The 21042-nt window shown below is 39.6% G+C and overlaps 1 protein-coding gene across 2 annotated transcripts in view; it reads right to left on the bottom strand.

The window, feature by feature from the left end:
* SRGAP1 (SLIT-ROBO Rho GTPase activating protein 1) overlaps positions 1-21042 on the bottom strand; it is a 147447-nt gene that overhangs the window by 28694 nt on the left and 97711 nt on the right. The window contains exons 5-12 of one of the 2 annotated variants that reach the window (XM_075704812.1): positions 19908-20090; positions 19390-19518; positions 12556-12777; positions 11652-11753; positions 9762-9959; positions 9558-9642; positions 5154-5181; positions 2538-2640 (exon numbers count right to left, since the gene is read on the bottom strand). In XM_075704812.1, coding sequence (XP_075560927.1) covers positions 2538-2640; positions 5154-5181; positions 9558-9642; positions 9762-9959; positions 11652-11753; positions 12556-12777; positions 19390-19518; positions 19908-20090 — 1050 coding nt within the window. Of the gene's footprint in view, positions 1-1995; positions 2030-2537; positions 2641-5153; positions 5182-9557; positions 9643-9761; positions 9960-11651; positions 11754-12555; positions 12778-19389; positions 19519-19907; positions 20091-21042 lie in introns of both variants that reach the window. The other variant, XM_075704822.1, reaches the window with a different exon arrangement.

The following is a 21042-nucleotide window of genomic DNA, read 5'->3' as shown; positions in this document are numbered from 1 at the left end:
CATTAAAGACTACAAGTCATCAAATATCTATTAAAGACACAAATCATATGATTAAAAATTATTTAGGAAAGTTGGTGCTTATGCTGGAAAAATTACTGTTTGATAAATAATAGGTACCTTTGAAATTCTTGTCTTAGAAGCTATAATTTTTCCTTCCAAACGAATTTCAAATATGTAAGCGCTCAGAGAATTGACTAATTCATTTGAAAGTTTAATATAAAACCAGTCTGTATTACAAAACCATGAATTCAAAAGCACCCTGTAACTCAGAATACACATTTCCTCTTACAAACTAGTCCTTCATTTTCATGCTAAATTACACTAATGGGATGTTTATGAATTAAACCCAAGTAGAAGAAAAGCCAACTACTAAAAAAAGTTTGAAAAATAACACACAGCGAAGCAATGAAACAATGCACTTCCCGAGATAACCTAACCCCTGATCCTCTGTGTACTCCGTGTTGTTTTTGTGGGGCTTACAAAAGACTGTACAGCTAATTACACTATTTAAATTGTGGCTTGTTTGTCTTTTAATTTAAAACCTAGCAAAGACTGGCTACACAAGAACCAGTAATGTCTGGATGAGCGTTTTCTGTTTGAGTTAATGTCATGATTCAGTAACAGCCAAATAAAACAACCCCATGGAACAGGTCAGTTGCTAAACCCAGGAATACTGTCATCTTCACCAACACTGAGCAGCCTGGCTCTCCAAAAAAGCAGAGTATTAGAAAACATGCACAACATGCACCCATATCTCCTGTTAGTACATTGGTTCATGCAAAGAATGTAAAGCCTTGGAAAAGATAGCGTTTGCAGTAAGAAATTACAAAAAAATAAATTCCTTTTGTACCTGGTTTTGGAGAATCTGTTCAGAACCATGCACAAATTCGTAGTTAAGTAATTCCCTGAAATAATCTAAACTAACAGCTTTGGATTTTGGAACTAATGCCAGGAAAATAATTTGAAGTTACAATCTGTGTTGGTGAATTTAATCTGATGTATGTAGTCAGTGAATGTATGTTTGGGACTAATTATAATTTTGTAACAAAAAGCAACCTGGTGCGATACTGTATTTCACTAGCTGTAATCCTTTTGTTCCTGTTAAAATGACTCATCCCTATCAGGAATGACATGGTCTTTGGGCAGGGATGCTTTCCTATGTTAGCTCCCACACCGGCAAATCTGTCGTAAGGCTGCCAGCTTTCTTTTCCTCTTTCCTTTTGAAAGACTAACTATGTAGGACTCTCCACTTGCAAGTAAGCCCTGTCACCCACACTGCCATGTAGCATAACCCTCTTTTCTGTGAGGGAAAACGACGGGGTACCATTTCTCCTGATTTGCCCTGCGCTTCTCTAATCCAGGGGCTTTTTGTTGTTGGAGTTTCTGCTTCTTTGCTTATTTTCATCCTTGAGCAAGAAACTGTTCGTGATATTCATCCCTTGCATCATGTAATGATTTCCTGAAAGTCTTTGCACCTCACAGCACTGCCTGCATAATAATAAATTTTCCCTATAGTTGTCCTGAGGATGGCTGAAAGCTTGATTCAAAGACAGCTAAACTGGTATGGTGCCACTGAGCACAGAATTTGTTCTGCAAAATATTTGCTGCTAGCTGTGTTGCACGGGGGAAAAAAACACCCCCTGTAACGTTCAAACCCAGTTCACAGAGCTTGCAGTTAGGAGTTTCATTCACTGTGTTTAGAAATGTATTGTTACATATTTTTTGAAGATTTCTTTTCTAGCTCTGTCAGCTAGTGTCCAGAGGCACTAATTGACTGTGATGGGCATGTGCTTGTTAATGAATAAGGAAATATCTGTCATTTAAGACTAGTCACTCCAGAGTTGTGCTCTGGTTCAGTTTTGCCTGCTGTACTTGTACACTCATTTCTCAATGCAAACTTCTCCCTCCAGGTCTTTGAAAGAACTAATTTTGAGCCAGGCATGAATGCAACCCGAGAGCAAGGAGGAGATGGTTCTCTTGTCACCAGAACTATACCTGATGTCTTGTGTGAGAGTTCCTTCGGCCTCGGCTAGAAGCATTATTAGAAATAAAAGTATGAGAAAGAAGAAGATAGTAAATACAGCAGATACAAGACCCAGAATAGCGGTGATCACAATTTCACACAATATAATAAATTCCTAAAGTCATAGGAAATCAAAAGCTGGATATGAAACCCAGGGTAATACTGCTTCTCCACGGACTTTGAATACTCAATGTAATGAAAATGGCAAGCAGGAATTTGTGCTAAGTCGTGGGATGCACCACTACATCCTAGCTTCTACACAATGCTCAGTTTCCTAATAAAACCAGGCTGCCAATACTATCTCTGCTTGATTAACACAATCGTAGGGAGGCTAGCGTGAGAAATGAATTCCCCTCTTTCCCTCTGACTTCAGGAAGTATTATATTGATCAACCGGGAAAGAAAAGAGCCCCAGGACAGACTTAGGCATAATGATCTGCCTCAGCTCACGTGAGGTGGTGACCATTATATTAAGAAGTGTTGAGATCAGCCACTGGGGTGGCTGGTGCCAGTACCTTGATGAATGACTCCAAATCACCATTAAACAACTTAGCACTATACTGTGATCGGGGTCTGGGCTTCCTGTGTTTCTGGGGCTTAGGGGGAAGATTTGGAGGCCTAAGGGAAGGGAATATGATTACTGAGCAAGGCAGAATTAAGTCACACAATAAAATGAAATGTCTGTAAGCTCATGGCAAAACAACAGAACATTGTAAAGGGAGAAATAAACACAGTACTTATCAAATAAAGACTTTCCATCAAATTTACGTGTAACAGTGATTAAGGAGTGCAGAACTCCCTCATTAAAAATGCATGACTTATGGATAAATATTGACATTCTTTATGAATCCCTCCTTTGCAGTTTTACCATATACATTTATTCCAAATAGTGCACAATAGGAATGGCCTTTTTTGTTGCAGTCATGCATGAAATGTGCAGCAACCACTGGAATTCATCCTGCCAGCAGCGGCAGAACACAGGCCACTCGAAGCACCTCTTATCAAGCAGAAAAGTTGCTTCATGCTGGAGAAGCTTCAAATGCAAATTAAGGCTGCTCAGCACACTCCTAAGATGCTTCAAAACCAAACCATCTGCATTTTCAACTAGAGCCAGGAAGGTTAAACAGCTTTAGCCTTCCACATCCAACCATCAACATCTTCACACAAGAAAAGAAACACCTTGCAAATTAGCCAAAGGAATTAAAAAAACATCATCAACTTGAAACAAATAAACAAAAGCAGCATAATGCAAAAAAAGAAAAGGAATAACACACAAAACTTTGGTCTGCAAAACATTTACCTAGTGTGTTACACATGTGATGACTACAATGGAAAGAGATTACAGGAAATAATAAATATTGTTCTCTAGGTCACAATTTATTTTGTGAATGTCGGGGCACTCTGCATGCCAACAGCTTCCCTAGTTCCCCTGCACCAGCACTCCAATGTTTCTATGGGTTTTTCAGGAATTAGCAAAAAAATGTTTTGGGGGAAACAGTGAAGAACAATAATGCACAGAACATTAAGTGGTGGGACTTTGGTCTGTTTGGGTACTACCTGCTATTTTAAACTCATCTTTAAAGATACCCTCTTCCCTTCTACAATTTAACTTTGACTTTGAGGAACATTTCCATTTTCATGTCTTACAGTCTGAAAACTTAACTGAACCTTGGGGCAATAGGCAAGTCCCAGCGGGAGCAGGGGAACTGGTGCTGAGGAATGGATGGGCAGGCCCTGCTCCCTCAGAGTTTCCTTCTCTAAGGGACCAGCTGTGAGAAGACAGGAGGCAAGATGGCTTCAAGCTACTCCCCTGCTTCACTAAGGTAAAATCATTGCCTAAATCTGTCATCTTCTTTCAGCTGCTTACAGAGCAGGGAATTTAGGATGATGTGAGCCTGACGAGTCACCTGCTTTGGAGTCAAGAAAGAATGTTTTCCTCATTAGACATAAGCTTGCTGACTTTCATGCATTCCCGGTAACATCTGGGGGCAGAGTTAAAGGCACAGGTCTCAGAATTAGTGTCAGCAACTGGGAAGAATGCTCTGATTTGTTACCACAAAAGGTAAGGGAAGAAGGTGAATAGGTCCAGCTTCACAGAGCTAAAATGGACCATGTAGTGGTAGGAGAAAGGCTGATCGGAAGTCTGTAGAGATGTCCCCAGGAATATGGGGGCCAGGCAGAAGAAGTTACACAAAACCAAGTGGTCCAGCAAAGGCAGAGCCAGAGCCGGATCCAAACTTCTTAGCTGGGAGGGCAAGACTTTTTTTTTTTTTTAATGCAAAGATGAGGCGTGGTAGCAAGGCCATTCCTGTCCAGGAAGCAAAAAAGAGAAAGAGAAGGCATTGAGCATCGTCGTATTGCATGGAAAGGGAAGGGAAGAGCGAGACCAGGAAAGGTGGGCTGGATGTTCCTGCTGTCACCAGGACGAGAAGGGTGGTGCCCATAGCAATGATACACACAAGTGGCAGCTGCAAATCCAAACAGTTGCCATTGCCCCCCACAGGCTGATACCCTGGGGGCTGCGGCATGCTCGTCTGTGTTTGTCTGGAGGCAGTGTCGCAGGTGTGGCATTACACAACTGGAGAAGTACATGCTGCACAAAGCAGGGAGATCTAACACTGTATCCCTTCTCTTTTGTGGATAAACAGACCCACTTAAGTACTGAATACATGGATGCTGGGGGAGGCAGGTACTCCTACCCAGAGCTAGGTTATCAAAGATGCAGCCTATCCCCTAAATTCATCTCTCTGTCAGGTGCTTCTGAACTGTAATTACAAGCCATAAGAGGCAAGGTATATCTAGCAACTGAAAAAGATTTCTTTTCTAGCACCAAAAAGCCCTCTGCAACTTCCAAATTTGGTGTGTGATTCACAAATATTTTCAAGGATCCCACTTGTCCCACCCTTGACACTGGCCTAAGCAGCTCACAGGAATGAGGAAGATGAACAGTCTGGTCCTTTACCCATCAGCATGCAGAAACAGAAATGCTGAATGTTAAAACACACAGGGTCTGTACACAACTTATGTAACAGCAGCAACAACGTTATATACCCTTACAAACTTGTTCTAAAATTTGTAATTTCTAATATTTTATTACATTTGTAACTCTGATCAAGTCAAAAATATCTTACCTTGTTGTCATGTATTCAGCCCTGTGACCTAGAAAAGTTCAATAAACAGGAAACGATCATTTGCAGGTTTTAGGCAGATTTTTTTTGTATCTAAATTATGCTTGGCAAATTACTTTCAACCCTAACTTTCGTGTTACCTGCAAAAGAATTACAATTATATAACAAACAAGACACTGCAGTTATCTACCATCTCCACAGTTACATTTAAGATACAAACACAACCCATGTTATGGAACAACTTTTAGGAAGCCTGCCCACAGATTAAAGAGTCACTTGATACTGTAAATAATTTGAAGTAAAACTCCAAACAACGTCTATTGTTTGTGCTCATGTGTTTTAGCAGCTAAATCAGTATGGAAGTAGAGCTGCACCAAGATTAGATTATATCTCCCCATGTGCCTTGTGCCTAAACCTGTTCAGTGCTGAAAATACAGAGCTCCAGACACCAAGGGCTTGCTATTGAGACTCTTTCCTCTCTTTTGTCTGTGTATTGGAGGAAAAAAATACAACACTACTACTGGGAAACACCACAGAGAACTGCAGAGAACTGTGAAGAAACAAATACCGTTTTCCAGAAAGGTTTCTGGGTAACCTTTGCAGAACAGTTCAGTAAGTCAGGCATGTGCACTGTGTCAACTCATGATAATGAAAAGCAAAATAATGAAACAGCAGGAAGGTCATGGTATGATGAGTTCCAACCAGTCCAGTTTTCCCAAAGGCAGATTGTGCCCTATTAATTTATTAGAATTCTTTGAACATGTCAGTAAAATACCGGATAAAGGGGAACCAGCTGAATTAATTTACTTAGACTTTCAAAGGCCCCTGATAAGTTTCTTCACAAGAGGCAACTGAAGCAACTAAACAGCCATGGATTGAGTGGCAAAATATTCTCATTGATCAAAAACTAGTGAAGAAAAGAGAAACCGAGTGGAATTAAATGGTCTTTTTTCATCATGACAAAAGTATAACAGTCATTTACTCAATCCTTCCCATTAGGACCATTTACGTAATACATAATACATTTATTAATGTCTTGGGGAGATCACAGCAGCTACGGAGGCAGAATATTGTGCAGATGACTGAAATACTTTTGTATCAAGTCCTGACAAAACTGTGAAGCCCTTCAGGGAATTTAACCATGTTAAGGAACAAGGCACACAATGGCAAATGAAATTCAGTATTAACAGGTTCAAGTAAGGTGTTAGGGAAGAAAGAATTAAACACCTATGCAGCTAACAGAACTACAGATAATTATACTGACTGAAAATCACTCTGAGCATCACTTGGGCTAGGCCTAAGTACACCGCTCAGTTTGAGAGTAACACCAGAAAAGCTTGTCAGACTGCAGAAAGAACGAAAACCAGTGATATGCAAAACCTAATATTATGTGGCAATGTCCAGGTGCACCTGAAATACTGCACAGTACTGAAAACCCTAATCTGAAAATATATTTTGCAGTACCAGAAGAGTGGGGATCCACAGAAGGTGGCACAAAGAATAAGCTCTGGGAAAAATCTCTGGCATTAATAAGACATGTAAAGTTTGTTGGCATCTATTTTGAAGAGGTTAAAAGAGGGATGAAAGAAGAGTATGTAAAATAACCCATGACAGAAAAAGGGTAAGCCAGGGAATTCTGCGTACTCATGTAACCAAGGGAAGTTCACTGAGACTAAGAATCCCAATAATAAATGCTAGTAAAACAAAAGATGTTATAAATCCCGAGTCTGGGGGATTTTAAACACATCTCTGATATTTAACAGATTAGGGCAAAAACTATCTGGGACACAGAGGCAATTTCTTTTACAACGGCTTATTCTCTTCCTTGCGTTTCCCTTTGCTTTGTTCATTTGTTCATTCAATAGATGAGCCTTGGGTCAGGATTAATATGAGTACCAGTGTGCTTCCTATGTTTAGTATCAATTACATTTGAGTATTTCTCATTTACTTTTCCAAATTTGTAGATGCAGACTCAGCACAGAGCACTTCATCTATCTCCCTTGTGCAGATGACGAATATGTATCTGCTGTGTCCCTAAACAGCAACAGACTGTAGTAGGCAGGTGATGAACTGGAACAGAAGCCAAATGCTGTCAACGTTGTGGACACCAGACTGGAATCTGGATTTATTCAGCCTACATCCTTACACTGTACAGTTCTGAACAAAAGCAAGAGGGGGTGCCAAAGGAAAACCTGCAGTTCAGACAATCCTCTCCCATTCCCCCCGTTTTCCCCCACATTACTTAATACAGCACCCTGTGTTTTTTGTCTGCTGTCTTGCCGACACGAAAGTTTCCAGAAAAGGCAGTTTGAGCGGAGCAGGGGAGCAGTTCACTTCCTACAAATTCATTTCTATACTAGCTACAGCAATAACGTTCATAACTCCACTGTAATTCTATCCTTTCAATCATCCCTATTCAAGGAATGTACAGAATCCAGGTCCTCCTTCCCAGGCATGTCCATTTTAATGCGGGACATGTCTCAATAGAAGAGGGTACTTGAACTTTTTAACCTGTACGAATGATGGCTTTTGCTCCAAATACCAGCTTTGAACGTAAACGTGTACATTTGGGGTACTATTTGTACATGCTATGCTATGATGATGTGACAACAACTATGTGCAAAAACACTGTGGGCAGCACAGATTAACTACTTGTGGTTACAGCTAGTGGGTCGAAGGGAAGTCTTCAAGCAGAACGGTCCAAGCATGCCTGAGCGTGGCAGAACGGCTCAGAGCCTGACGGCAATTTACCACTTAGGTCACCCTGCTGAGAAGTTTTTCTTTGGATTTCCTTTCATACAATTCTTTCCTTATTTCACTCCAACACGCATTAGGCAACAGATTCTGCTGCCTTTTATCTTTCTCCCTTCAGTAGGTGATCAAGCATTTTACTGGGCTCCCACATAACAAACACTCACTTTATTTTTCCAAATACATTTTCTGTAAGCCTTTTGAGAAAAATTTTCCTCTTTTTTGACTAACATCAGCTGCACATTGTTTTGCATGAATAAACTACTCAACGCACGCATTAAAAAAATCCCATTAAATGAAAACTTCCATGAGAAAGAACATAATGTAGTTAGTTGTCTAAAAACAGCTACCACCTTCTACAGTCCAGCCTTGCAAGAAAATGCTGTTTATTTCCTAATCCCAACCTCAGTCACTACCTGGACAGGGGCTTTGTTTAGGTCACAGCCACTGACCTGTTAATAGCTCTTTAGGCACCTCCACAACTGGATTTGTGGATCTGGGCTTTTGTATTAAAAGCAAGAAGAGATCTGATTAACAACAGATACTTGGCAGTAAAAAGAAAATAAACTGACACATCCTTTAGAGACACTCTTTAGAGAGCAAGTTTTCTTTCTTGAGTCTGAACTTTGCATTATAGTCTTTAACCTTCAGGAGAGGTTTTTTACTCTTTGCGGTGTAACTCACTTCCTCTCAAGCCTGTAACACTCTGTGTGGCTACTCCTCAAGGCTTGCAGTGTGATTCTGCTTTTCCCTTTGGTCCATGAGGAAGTGCCTGTTGGGAGGGTGGGCAAGAGCTGGGCTGGAGCTGTGCATAGTGCCTGATTCATTACTGCCCTAATTCAGCTTTACTTCATTTGATCATGGATATCTGCTGACTTGGTTTATATTTTAAGATGTATTTTTAAAAAGTGTGGAGAGTGTTCAAGACAATGGATAATTCTCTGCTATCATAATTTGTAGTGCAATAATTTTATATGCAAAAATGATAATCAACAGGTATAGAGCTATTCATTAAGTTTTCATTCATTCCAGTTCACAACACACAAATACTTTACAGAAACCCAACATTAAATTAAGTCTATAAGAGTCTCACTACTGACATCAGTGAGGTCAGGATTGCACCTTTTACCTTTCATAAATGCTCCACTGAGTTGTTAGGCTGCAAGAAGGACATTCATGTCCATGTGTCAGAAGTGTTGCATTAGTGAGTCCATTGTAAGAGATGCATCCTGGATAATTTTTTTGTATGCTTAAAAAAAATTCACTCTGCCCCAATTCTTGAAAAAACTCAAGTCAACAGAAATCATTAGGAAGTAGAAACAGTACATTTGTCACAGCTGTTAAATCACCCTGCACTGACTGTGTCAGCTCTCCTTTCAGACATGAGATTTTTCATTCAACAGTTCCATTTCCAAATATAGTCACTTGTCTAAATGTCTGCACAGTGGAAATAAATATCTGTTGAAGAAATAAAATCAATTTATAGTGCGTACTCTTACCACTGCACCAAAAGTATGACTGGTAAAAATCAAATCTATGCTTACTGGACAATTAAGCTTCAAGTTTTGTAATTTTTTTTTCCTGCATACCTTTGGCATTTCAGTGAGTTCACTGTACAGTCTGGAATCACTTTGCAATTTATTGTGTGATATTTACCTTCTCCAAGTGTCCTCTGCAGCAAGTCATGTTTTGCTTGAAGTTTTGTGATGAGATTACTACCTTCCAGATATTCTCTGAATTTCTGTAAAGATGCAGATCAATCTATTACTATGTATGGCACATAAATTCTAGGAACTTCTGCATGATGTTTACTTTAGGTGTTTGGTCTGTATCACATGAATGAGGAAGCAACCAACATACCATGAAATAGAATTGCTCTGTTTCCTGCTGGTTAGCTCTTCTTTTTGCAATGCTAGGCTTACTCAGGTATGTCTCAGAGACTGTTGACTTCACAGACTCTGTTGAGCGACTGTGCTGGAAACATTCTGACACATCATAGTCTTCAATAGTGACCATATCTTGTATTGTCTGCAGGGTAGCCTCTGTTGTTTTCTTAACCTGGTGTTAAAAAGCACAGTTTACCAAATGGGAAGATAAATACATACCAGAACAGCTTACAAGGGAAGTTCATTACTCAAAATAATTCTCTGGCACACTCCCCCAAACAAACCGGTGTGTGAATGTGAAAAAATAGATGTACTATAACAGATACCTATGCAACACAAGAATGATGTGATTAGGTTTCCTATCTAGGTGTCTGCTTTACCATGGTACAATCCACAAACACGTACTCTTGTGTTGACTGTACAGCACTCTCAAGCATTTGTTTCCTGAAATTAGAATCAAAATGTGACAGGATTTGATTACAGTCCCTAATCTGGGACAACAGGCAATACAGATGATGACTGCTCTGAAGGGTCAACACTCCCACGTGTGGTCAGTGTGTTGGATTGAATGTGTACATCCAAGGATCTGGCTGCCAGAACATGTTCTTCCAAGATAAAAATCTGTGACACCATTCTGCAGAGTGCTATGGTGCAGAGCACAGTGATGTTTAGATTGCAGAAGTGGAATACACAGCTGGAGGAGGGGGTTGGAGAAGGAACAATTTACATCAGCATCTCAGCACTTCCGATGAGCTACGGAGAGCACAGTTGCTCACAGTGGAAAGCGGGGCACGGAGGCTGTGGAACAGGGGATGCAGTGTTTCTGCAATGCAATGAAGTAACCGGCAGGATTCACAAGGATGTGATTTACCTCCCAGTTCTGCTTCAGAAGAGTGTCTAGTAGAGTCAACTTAACTGAATCATGCACACTTCTACACACATCTCCAGCATAGGCAAATATCCTTTTTGTGCCTGCCAGCATGATTTCTCCCCCCATGCTCTTGCACTTCACTTTACTGAAAGAACTAATCTTTCTCCTTCCTTACCTTGAGATACTTTCTGAAGTCAAGTGGGATTTTTTAGAGACAACTGTACGTGTCTCACGGACATTAAAACTTAGTTCTAAGCATTCAGCACATAACGTAAAATGAGAAAAACTGGAATCCTGAAAACTTATCAAAAAACTACACCAAGATATTAAATTAGCCCTATGTTTTAATTTAGGAACAGATTCTCATTTAAACTGAGAGCCTTTAACACTGCTTTAAATTGGATAAAAGTGCAGTTTAGAGGCACTGGGAGGCCTCTCTCTGCTGCCAGAGCAGGGGAAAGAGAACAGCATAGCTTTACCATATTTTACAAAAAAAATGCATTTTATTTTACTAGGTGAGCTATTCTCATCACAGGCATTCAGTACTTGTGTTTATAAATAGCTGTAGCTGAGAGCAGAACAGATTTTGACTCAGCTACCACAAAAGACAGTCCAAATTCCTTTATACTTCAGAAGTAGCAATTTGGGGACTGGACAGAGGGTGGTCACAGAAGACAGTAGCTGTGCTCAGTGGCTTTCTGCCACAAAACTTTAAAAATAAGTGCTCCAACAAGTTTTCACTGAAGCATCTGCAAAACATAGAACTCAGTAATGTGAACATATGGACAGGTAAAAGATGAAGTTTCCAAACCTCTATAAAGCAGACAAGGATCTACCTTAGCATATTTGCCAGTGTTTGATTTTTAAAATTAAAACAGTCCATACAAATTGAAACCATTTCAGGGTCATTTACATGCTTTTGAGAAGGTAGAAAACACTGTGTCCTCCTGAAAATGGTGTTCAATGCACAGCCCATGTAGACACAGATCTTACCTCCTCATTTTCAATTTTGAGTGTGGCCAATCGTGACTGTAGTTGCTGATACCTTAGCATAAGCTCTGCTTGCACAGGTTGCTGGGCAGTGACCTGACAAACCTAATAAAGAATCAAAAAGAGCTGTAAGACGCAAGGAAGAAAAAACCCAGTTAACAGTCTTTGGTTGCTCTCCTTAAAACTAAGTGAATTCCTACCAAAGCCATTAAAACTTAATAAAGCAGACAATGAAATGTGTCCATCTAAATTGAAAGTATTTATGCGTTACAGGGAGTGGAACTATGTACCACATCTTATGACTACAAAGCACAGCCTTGTTGTGTGGCTGCTTTGCGTTGCTTCTCTATCACACAGAAATGCAAACCCTGGAGTTACCTTCCAAGAAAGATGTACATGGGTGATTCTGCATTCTGCTTTGCTAATGGCCTTTGGCATAGCAGAACAGGGCACGGCTGGGGTACCCAGTACGCCTGCAATCTCCAAATGATAAAATGGGGGAGGAAGAAGGTAAAAAGGCTGCATTTCAGCATGCGTAATTTGGAGCAGCTCTGCAGCTGCTCTCAAATAGCACCCACAAGCTCTGTTACGGGTAAGGCTGGCTGGTAGTGAAGACACAAATCTGCTAGTTACACCGGTGCTGGGCTGAGCGCAGGTTGGCCAGCAAATTCGCAGCAATGGCATTATGAGTAATACAGAATATAATAACACACAACAGGTTTTACATGAGAACTCTGAAGAAGCTCAGAACAGCGCTGCCGGTTTTGCAAAATGTTATTGCTGATCTACTTGCTTTTGGGTAGCAATAACAGCTTTTACCAAACTCTTTGTAAAAGCGGATACATTCTCTGTCTTGGTATACAGACACAGAAACAGTCACCACGGGGATACCTGTCACTATACAGACCTCATCACCCATATGAGACTGGAACTCAAACTTCATTGGTGGACAAAAAGCGGTGGGGTACATTTCCATGAATCTCTGCTTGTCACTTCGTGGCTCCAAGCTGTCAACTGCGTTTTCAATGATGTCTAAGCCCTCATGCCTGGAAGTTTCAAGGTTATACTCTGCAGAAAGGTATGTTCTCAGGGCTCTGTTCAGACTAGCGTGGTATCCAAGATCGCAACACTAAAAACACAATAAAGGTAAAAGAAAACAAATTAAAAAGGCGGAACATCATTCCAACATCCCAAGCCACAAATTATCACTAAAATTTTCTGTCCTGAAATTCTTCTGTCTTCGAAGTATTTTCCAAAATATCTTGTAAATTAAAATGTAGTACTGGGGTCCAGACAGTAAGTATTTAGTATCCTCATTCTATTGCAAAGATTAAAGGACAGTTTTAGAAAAGAGATTCAGTGTACAAGTATGGCAATAGGTTTGCATTTGTTTATTGGATACAGATGTGCAGTTACTGTATTTACAAAGAAAAGGTCTGGGACTCCACACACAAGCAGGCTTTACAGTATTACTGTCATATGTAAGCCTCAGATGATCTATTTAAACCCACCCTGATATAACTCCACCATCTAAGTCAATGCTAGCACCAAACTGAAAATGAAGCAATTCCTGCTCACCCTGTGTGTGCCCAAACAAAAAACCCCACAACTGTCTCTTGCATTAGTGACCCACCTAAGATGATTTTTGATGCAACGAGAATGGTTTAACATCTTTTGCTCTGATGGTGAAAACGTATTTACTGTAAACACCTTATTTCCCATGCTCAGACAGAGCCAGCAATGTACATCATGTTACTAAATGCAGAAAGTCATAGTTTACGTCTTTTTTTCTAGGGGTGAGAATAACACTGGAATGTAATTGAAACCTAATTGGTAGAACATAAAGTTGTGTTTGTTCTTGAATTTTAAACATCCTCGGTTTGCATTATTCATGATTGGTTAATATTTTAGAGGAACAGCTGAACATATTTTTAAAATGTCACAGCAGTAGCGTATCAAGTGACTGTTTCCTTAATTTTTTCCCCACATTACACAGTAAACAATATTCTCAGCTTCTGCTCAGTGAGCTGCCAGGTAATGGCAGATGTATCGCAAACCTCTCTGTCACCCCGATAGTGGTGTATCAGTCTGCTAACAGTTGCATACAAAGCAATGTTTTTTATTCGAACAGGACACGTTTGTCCCAGTCAGAGGCCAATGCCTGGCTAGGGCACTCAGGGAGCACGCTGCTTTAGGGCATCCCTCAGCCCCCAGCCGCCCGTCCTGGGTGCCCACCTGCAGCTTAAAATCATCCTTCGCTGCCGGACTCGCAAGTGAAGCGATGCAGTTGGGTAAAGAAGCAATCTGAATTCAGACCACTGTAGACTACGTTTATATGCGTACCTCCCTCACAGCTATTACAAACCCTGAGGACTCATGGAATCACGTTCCCTGCCCTTTCCTCTTACTTATTTGAAAAAAGAGAGAAAAAGAGAGAGAGGGAGACAGACAGACATACGTACATACAGATGCACACACTGCATAGGAAATAGTTTTCAACCTATTTACCATACCTAAACCTGTGTGCAGAAGAGAACGAAACCCCTCACACCTTGCCTTAGGTACACTAATGACTAGTGATCAAACTGCTCTCTGAAATCTGACAACAGAGGGCTGATTTATTCACAGCAAAACTTCCAGAAAGACTAAGCTTTCAGTCCTAGTGAGTACTCCAGGTAGTTACTGCAGTTGGGACAGTGGCTTTCCAAAAACCAGTTGCTGAACCATTCAAAGAAAATGGTAAAAAGATGTCACGTTCAATCAAACACACATAGGTTCACCTCTCTCTTTTGCATTTATAGAATGGAAATTTCTGTTACACTTACTGAAACAGCCACTCAACTTTTATACTAAAGCACATCCATATTTCAAAGACCTCCAGCCTAAAAAATATTGTTTCTAAAAGGTAAAGTCTCTTGGTGTTTTCCTCTTGTTCTGTGTCAGATCAGATCTCATATTTAATTCACTAACTTGGACGAAAAAGACAGACTAAAAGTGCTGATAAGAAAGTGGATAAGAAAACACCTGTTTTATTTCATGTGCATTAGTTTCAGAGAGACCTCACGGAAGATTAAACTGAGAGGAAATGAGAAATAGAGGGCAATGCCAGGTTTAGCATGGCCAACTATCCATGTATTCTAAAACTACAGGCACCTAGAGCCTGAATTTTGGCTGGAGGATTAATCTGAGTATTAATAGAAAGCTTATTGATTTACAATTAGAGCTGTGTAGGTTTCTGATGCAGCCTTTTTCCAAGTTAGAATGTACAATTGGAGCCTTTATGCTGTGACAGTACCAAGAACTTCATCGTTTAACCCATAATCTACTCGGTACCTATCACCACAGTCATCTTTTGCAGGTGATGAGAGCTGAACAGGGTAACAAACATGGCTTCTCAGCCAAGAAGGATTCTTCAAGTGAAGCAGAATACCCTGCCAGACTAAAGCATTTTCTTGCAATGCCAATGCCAGCAGAGCAAACAAGAAATAAATCCAGAACCTGAACTAATGCCTTATCACCAGTGGCTCTTTGAATGGAATTTAAAATGCCTGAATTTGGAATTTTGCTTCAATGCTTTAAGTAAAAAAAAAATAATTTGTATGAGTAAAGTTATTTTTTAAAAGCAAAAATAAACACTCAGACATCACAACTCTTACTTCTGCCAGACCATAGCTCACTTTCTCCAAAATTTGGAGACAAAGATAATTTTAACTGGGGAATGGCTCTGACACAATATCAACTCAGGGCTACTCAGAAAGAAGAGTACTGTTTTAAGCTGCTAGTACTAGCGATGGTTTAAAAAGACACTCGTCTATAATGGAGATGGCACTTCAGGTATTTGTTCATTACCAAGACTAAAAATCTAAGGTACTGCCACTAAACTGCTGCCCCCACCACATCCTGTCTGACCATGCTTGGAAAAAAAATCACCAACCTTTCTGGTGTTGCCAAAAAGAACAAATAGTTGTTGCTACGTGTATGCAGATACACACACATACACATGTATGTATACATGATTTTAAGAAAAAATCTGTAGATTTGTAGAAAGATTTGGGAATTTCAAGTGCACAACCACGCTATTCGCCAAAATAAATACGAATCTTTGAGGTTCACTAATCGGCACACCAAGGCTACAGCTTGGATGGCTAATGAGATCTGCTATCAATCTATGGGCTAGAGAGATGAGATGTCAGTTGGTGCAGCAAGACGTGAAGATGAGAAATGAGAGAATGAAGTCATGGACTATAAGTTTTATTGCATTTCTGGATTCATAAAGACTTTTGGTTGGGCAAAGTGGAGGGAGATGAGTGATGCATTTGGGATATGTGTGAAAAATTAATTTTGTAATTTGCATTTTATTCTTATTTGGAATTAAATCTGAAGCAGTCTCAAGAGCATTTACTGTCTTTATTGCTCCCTAGAGTATATTTAGGCTTGAACAAAACAAACTGCAGTGCTTAACACAGAGCTTCAACCAAACAAGCAAGCTGCTCTTCATTTTATTTCAGGAATAATAATAAAATTCTAATGCCAATGGAGAGAGAAATTCATAAAAAACTGCCTTCACCTCTGAATAAGTCACTTTCTAATCATCTTGTTACACATACATCAACATTCAAATCAAAGGGATCTGGCTGTACATACCATATTTATGAGAACTTATGTAATAAAGATTGTGAGCTACACATACTCTAGTCTAGTTTTAAACTTGGTTCTATGAATGATTAACAAAGAACCTTTACAGAATAAATGAAGTTCATAATAGCTAAATGTTCCCTAACTTCCTAACCATCCAAAGCATGCAGAGTGCAATTAGAGATTCAGAAACTCCACTCTAAGAAAGACCAACACATGAATATTTTATTTATTCTAGCAGCAGAACTACGTTCAAATGTTTTGATCACTCTTTCCTAGCATTTACCTTCAGATCACGAGTGCATGGCAAGTCTGAAAATAGGCCTCTATCTTCCTCTTCTACGCAGATAAATCTAATAAACTCAGTTACATGGAAATCTTCAAGTAAATGAGCAATAGTTACATGCCATATGGACAGATGTTGGTACTAAAAGTCAGATTAGCAGGGGTGTGTACTCTGTTGCTCCTCTGAAACCCACAATCTTAAAAAAAATAATTTCTACATACTAGATAAAGCATATTTAATTTTGCTAAAAAGTAATCTTTGCTATTTTTTACGTAATACAAATAAAGAAAAAAACTATTCATGTCCTCCACTTGAACTAGATCATACTATAGTCAGCAGAGAAGAAATATTCAACAGAAAATTCAAATTCCTCTAGCACAATATGCAGAGGACAGAAATATACTGCGCATATCAAATCCTGTTTATCCCTCTACTTCTTTGCAAATGTTCGTCCCAACCCTCAGCTCATTAAATGCATTAAAACATCCAGCTAAGACTCCAGCAATATTTTTATCTTGCTTTTATCACAAGAGCTTAAGATGAACAACACATCATCATTTTAAGTCAGAAGCTCTGAGCTTTGTTAATGAAATGAAGGAGTTGAACAGTTCAGACTGAGTTCAGCTGAGGAACTGCAATTTAGGATTTTCCGTATGATCCTCACAAATCAAGCTGCAGCAGAATCCAAACGAAAAAACTATGAAAACTCTGTAAAAAAAAAAAATCCCACAACCCTCCCCAATCTTGTTACAAAAATTATATTGAACAGTTCACTGCATTCCTTCATATATTTATCCCATTTTTATCAGATATATTTTTCAGTAATGTAGGAAAACATTCAGTTTCATTTATGGGCAACACCAACAGCTTGGGGAGACCTAAATCCCTTCTATGTTAACTGGAATTCAGACATAGAGGAGAAGTAATCCCCTTCTGTACAGGCAAAGAGAGAGCTCAGGCAAGCACAGAAAGGCAGGCATGCAGATGGGGACAAAGTAGAGAGGGCAAAGAATGAAATCGCCACCACTGCTCTGAAAACTCTGAATTGTACCATTACACTAACAGATTTACAGAATGCGATAGCCTGGATTGTTGCAACATATGGCCAGTGGGAAGCATGTCTCACATTCCAATGATATAACCCCAAAATCTTGCCAAGACTCTTGCATTTACAAAAAGCATTTCCTTTGTCAAGTAGTAAACACTCTGTCTCGATACCAATGCTTTCACAGCATATTCTGATTAAATACAAATGTCTGAAAGACACTTCATTTAAAGAAGCTCACAATCGGATTAAATTGGCTCTGAAGCAAATACTGGTTGCACATGTTTACAGCCTACTCTTACAAAACAGTGATGCAAAGGGCAGCTAGACTTTCCATTTAAATTCCTTAGGGAAGAATCATTTCTAAAGCCGTTTTGCCAAAAGAATGTTATTGTCTGCTTTGGTCCATGGCTTGGAAAAAGCCACACAAAGTAGGTATCATTTTCCTGCTTTACTAGATACTGTAGAGTGTATATTTCTATTAAAAACTAGCAGTTAGAAAGCTGTGGTCTTCATGGTTGTGTAAGTATCTTCTGAAACAGTAACTCTAAAGAGTGTTGCCTTTGTATATATATGCAGAGAGAGCTTCACTTTGCTTCTCCTTGCAATTCTTTGTGAAGCTCCAGGCCCGTGGTTCCTCCACTCAGCTTTCACTGCTACGGCAACCTCTGTGGACATCAATGAAATGGGTAAAAATGAGGTTTATTTTCCAACCTGAGAAAGTTTTGACCAAGTAGAAACACTCACTGGGAAATGTGAGCTCCGAAAGAAAGGCAGGAGAGAAGACAAAATCAGCATGTTTCCCACCTCTGAAGGGGTGGGAGTGCTAGGAACAGAGGGAAAGGGACCTTTCCTTCCTTCCAGCAGGCATGAAGAACTCATAAAGTCCACATTTATCAGACATGCCCTAACTAGAAGCCAAAAATCCATCATCCTTTAAGCTGTATCAGGAAAACCATCCACTAGGTAGGGGCTACTTCTCACTTGGGTGGTACCCTAGCAGGTATGCTGCTTGTCCTTAGTTTTCTGCCCGGATCATCTGTCTGTTGGGATCCTGATAAACCTTTTCGTTGCCTGGGCAGGCCAGGTGGGTGAAGCAGGATGTGCAGGTGCATGGGTGTAGATTAGACAGGGACAATATACAGCAGAATAAACGAGAAGAAATCAGAAGAGAGAAGACACGCAACAGTGAGTAGGAAAGAGGAAGAAATGAGATGTTGAGATAGAGACAGCAAGAAATACTGAAAACACAAAAAAGATACATGCCCATCTCTTATAAGAAAGAAGCAACAAAAAAAGAGGAGTGAAACCATTTGGAGTGAAAAAAGTTGAAAGGGAAAAGGAAGAAGTTATAACAAAATCAGGCAATATTTTGTAAATTACAGGAAAACAGAAATGTCTAATGTTATTAGATGCCTACTCAAGAAGAACTTAAGAAGCTAATCTTGTAAAAAATATTTGTAGCCCAGAAATCCTTTTATAGTACAAAATGGAAATATCTACCTTTTTTGTGTTATTCCTGTCATATTTTCTCTTGCCACATGGGGAGAAAACATAATGTTCCAACTTCAAAAGAATGGGTTCAGCATCATATTGGCACTTTATTTTGTGAAATATAAAGCTGAAGAGAAAATCTGCTGATTATACCATAGAATATTATAAATGACAAGCATATTGTAGGCAACCCATATGAGTAATGTATTCCTTTTGAAAATGAAAACCAAAGTGTTACTCCTGAACAGCATAAACATAAAAACAAATGTGCCAATACTTACATCAATTAAATCCGAAAGGTCATGAATATAATACTTGAAAACAGAAGCATTGGTTGCCTCAAGGGTGAGCAGGTATTCATTACGGGCCTTAATAGATTTCAGCTTGTTTTCAGAATATTTTGCTTGACGCTAGGAAAAAGATAGTATATTAATGTATTTCAACTACTTCATTTTTGGTATGTACCAAAATCGGTAACAATTCAAGCACACATTCCTATTAACAAGAATGAATTTTAGTTGCCAGCCTGTTATGCATGTAACAAATGTAATACAAAGTGATAACTTAGTATTTTGTTTCACATGTGTCACACCATACAGTAAGAATTACACTAGGAATAAAGTATTCCCCTCTCTGAACTGCAATTAAATCAAGTTATCTATAACGCACTGCTAGTTTATTATGTGTACCTTGTTTAATTTTATTTCCTAGCTGGACTTCTCTGTCTAATATCATGCTAAAGAATGTCAGAAATGCACTGAATTTACTTCAAATGAAGCTAAATAAAAGGACTATTTACTTTTTCCTTCATTTTTTCAATCTTTTTCACAGAGCTCCGTCTCTGGTGCCTTTCTTCTAGTCGAATATGAAAAACAGGGTCTCCTGACCTCCCAATCTGTTTTTCTTCTTGCTTCTCTGCCTCCTTCAGTTTGCTTTCTGCACTGATGCTCTCTGCATGATACATGTGGTATGTTTTCATGACCTGCAAAAGACAGAGTCAAAGGAGAGTTAGGACAAAATGAAAATACAGAGGTATCTACAGAAAAATCACAGGGTCTTTGAGTAAAACATTCTCTTATAAACATGGAGCTTGGATAAGTTTCTTTGCCAACAGAGATTGAAGATTTCTGGTTGCATTTTGATTTTGTTTTTATAGATCTAAAATTCTAAATGTTCAGAGTGCTTTACCAAGCACTATGAATAAGGAGAAAAGTGATGGAGAACTAGTTGTAATGAAAGCATGTGAGACCCTCTCTTATCCTGCCTCATTTCTGCTCAGAACGGCTTTGCATCACTGAAACATTTTGATAGGCAATGGGGCAAGCTATCAAATATGTCAGTCAAAAGTTGCGTAGAAAATTTTTTTGGTTTTTTTTTTTTCATTGCTCTGATAGTAAAGAGCAAAATCATTCTTACTAAACTTCAGGATTCCCATCCTTGAATGAAAACATGAAATAATGAGCAATAAAACTAAATCTATGTCAGTGCCATATCTATCTGACTTCTTCAGTGCTAAGTTAACAGCTCGGCTGTGGACATTGAATGTTTGAAAGTAGAAGGACCCCTTCAGCACTGAGGAAAATGGAAGGAAGCAGAGGCAACGGGAAGCTTCTGTCTGGGAGGACATCCCCAGCCAGCTGCATGGCTCTTCACAGCCTGGAAAGAAGCGGCTCCCAACTCCGCAGCAAGCAGATTGGGCGCGACCTAAAACCAGATGAGAGCTGGAGAAGGAGCTGCCTGATAAGTAAGCTGTGAAGGTGCTTTCCCCATAGCCCCCCAGTTAATACCATTATCTTCCCCCTACACACACACTGGCTCTGCAGCCAAGAGAGCTTGGGCTGCCAGCCTGCAAATACATGCTTGCACAGACCACAAAGAGGGAGAGGGACTGGTTCAGCCCAGTCCTCCCTTTCTTCTTCAAGCAAGAAAAGCCT

Source organism: Pelecanus crispus, chromosome 1 (genome assembly GCF_030463565.1).
Source record: "Pelecanus crispus isolate bPelCri1 chromosome 1, bPelCri1.pri, whole genome shotgun sequence".
Classification (NCBI taxonomy): domain Eukaryota; kingdom Metazoa; phylum Chordata; class Aves; order Pelecaniformes; family Pelecanidae; genus Pelecanus; species Pelecanus crispus.
Note: the sequence above shows the minus strand (reverse complement) of the source record. Positions and strands in the feature narration are given on the sequence as shown.